The 1,534-nt window shown below is 36.0% G+C and overlaps 1 protein-coding gene across 1 annotated transcript in view; it reads left to right on the forward strand.

The window, feature by feature from the left end:
- Positions 1-1,515, forward strand: part of LOC119587788 — a gene marked incomplete at its 3' end in the record, with an annotated part of 7,949 nt that extends 6,434 nt beyond the window's left edge. Inside the window, 2 exon segments of the mRNA XM_037936485.1 lie at positions 521-748; positions 1,382-1,515. Of these exon segments, the coding sequence (XP_037792413.1) occupies positions 529-748; positions 1,382-1,515 (354 nt within the window).
- Positions 1,516-1,534: the final 19 nt, after the last annotated feature.

Here is a 1,534-nt window from a genome sequence, read left to right on the forward strand (position 1 = left end):
TTAGATCCCAATCTCCAATCTCCTTATTGATCGCAAATGTGTTAAATTGATTATTGTATAGATTATGCATTGATAATATAAATGTTTCTATGATACCTGCAGTGCATGTGAAATGAGATAACTGTCACTATATGGTTTATGTAATATCCAAATCCACTTGAAACTTGTCAGGATCTGTTGAATATGTGCCTTTGGCCATTTGGTGCTATTCCAAAGGTTGGCAAACCTCCACTATGTATATTTATGGAAAATATAGCTTGATTCTGTATTTAATATTATATTGCTGAAATGACTTTAAGCTCTTTCTTGCTAGAATATATGTGATAGAGATCTGTTACCCAAATGCTTATAGGTTGTAACCCATGATAATTGAGTCAATGCTAGTGTATTAGTAAATTTACTCTGATATGATAACCAGCTTTTTATACATTATTATGATAAGTGAGTATGTACTAGCTACAGGAAAAATTATACACTTGTTATTTTATCATGTTATAAAATGTGGTTCATTTCTTTGTAGGTCTTGCAATGCCCTTCTTTGGCCGTGATGCTGCTGTGCTATGTGTGCTAATGTGCTGTGTTCCGATTCAGTACTGGCTAGCACAGCGCTCCTTTGTCAGCCCAGACCACCGTACAGCTGAAGTGTACAAGTTGGTAGAGGAAGTGCGGAACTTTGCAAGTAACTGGCTTTCTGTAGAAACATGGCAGAATTGGTTAATTGGAATGAAGAAGAAGTTCATCACTAATGGTAAATAGCCTGTGATTTTTAATACTGTGTTCTTGTTTGCCTGTAATTGTTTTCATTTTTATATGTGTATTTTTTGTGTTTATTAGCAAAGCTAATGAAGTGGTACAGTGTATTTTTCTAAGCCCAGTGATGCCAGATGGTATCTATATATGCTATAGCAAGGGTGGCATGTGTACATACTCTTGATAGTGGAGGCTGCTTTCTTTTCTGTGCACTAAATAGATATGGGTTTATGGGTCTGATGGTGTTAGTTCTCAAGTGAAAATCTTCAAGATTCTGTGTAACCCCTTGTTTAAAATGATAAGTCTGAACGTACTATAAACATTGTTATTTTTAAAGATGTGCAATTTGCATAATTTCTAGGAAGTGCAAAGTGCTATTAGGAAAGTCCATGAGGAATTAGACTCTTTAATCTCCTTATTAGCAAAGCATACCTGCTTTGAGTTATTACAAAAATGCAAATTTTGAATGAGGTAATTGCTACTACCATTAGTAACACAACTAGTAGACTAATGTTACAAATAACTTTTGAAATTACCATTAATTTTATCATTGGAGAAATGTTTGTTCTTATCTTCAAAAAAATATATTAGTTAAAAAAATAAGCTATTAATAATTCCTATTCCACTGCAGACTACAGCCACTGGTACACAGCTGATGCAAATGATCCTGAGGGAGAATGCCCAGCTGTGGAGGTCTGGCATTTGCGGAACCCCAAGGGAATGTTTGCGATGTCGCCCAGGCCCCGCACAAATCGACCCCTGGGAGTAGGGATGTCCAGCGTGG

The sequence above is a fragment of the Penaeus monodon genome, chromosome 23 (genome assembly GCF_015228065.2).
Source record: "Penaeus monodon isolate SGIC_2016 chromosome 23, NSTDA_Pmon_1, whole genome shotgun sequence".
Taxonomy (NCBI): domain Eukaryota; kingdom Metazoa; phylum Arthropoda; class Malacostraca; order Decapoda; family Penaeidae; genus Penaeus; species Penaeus monodon.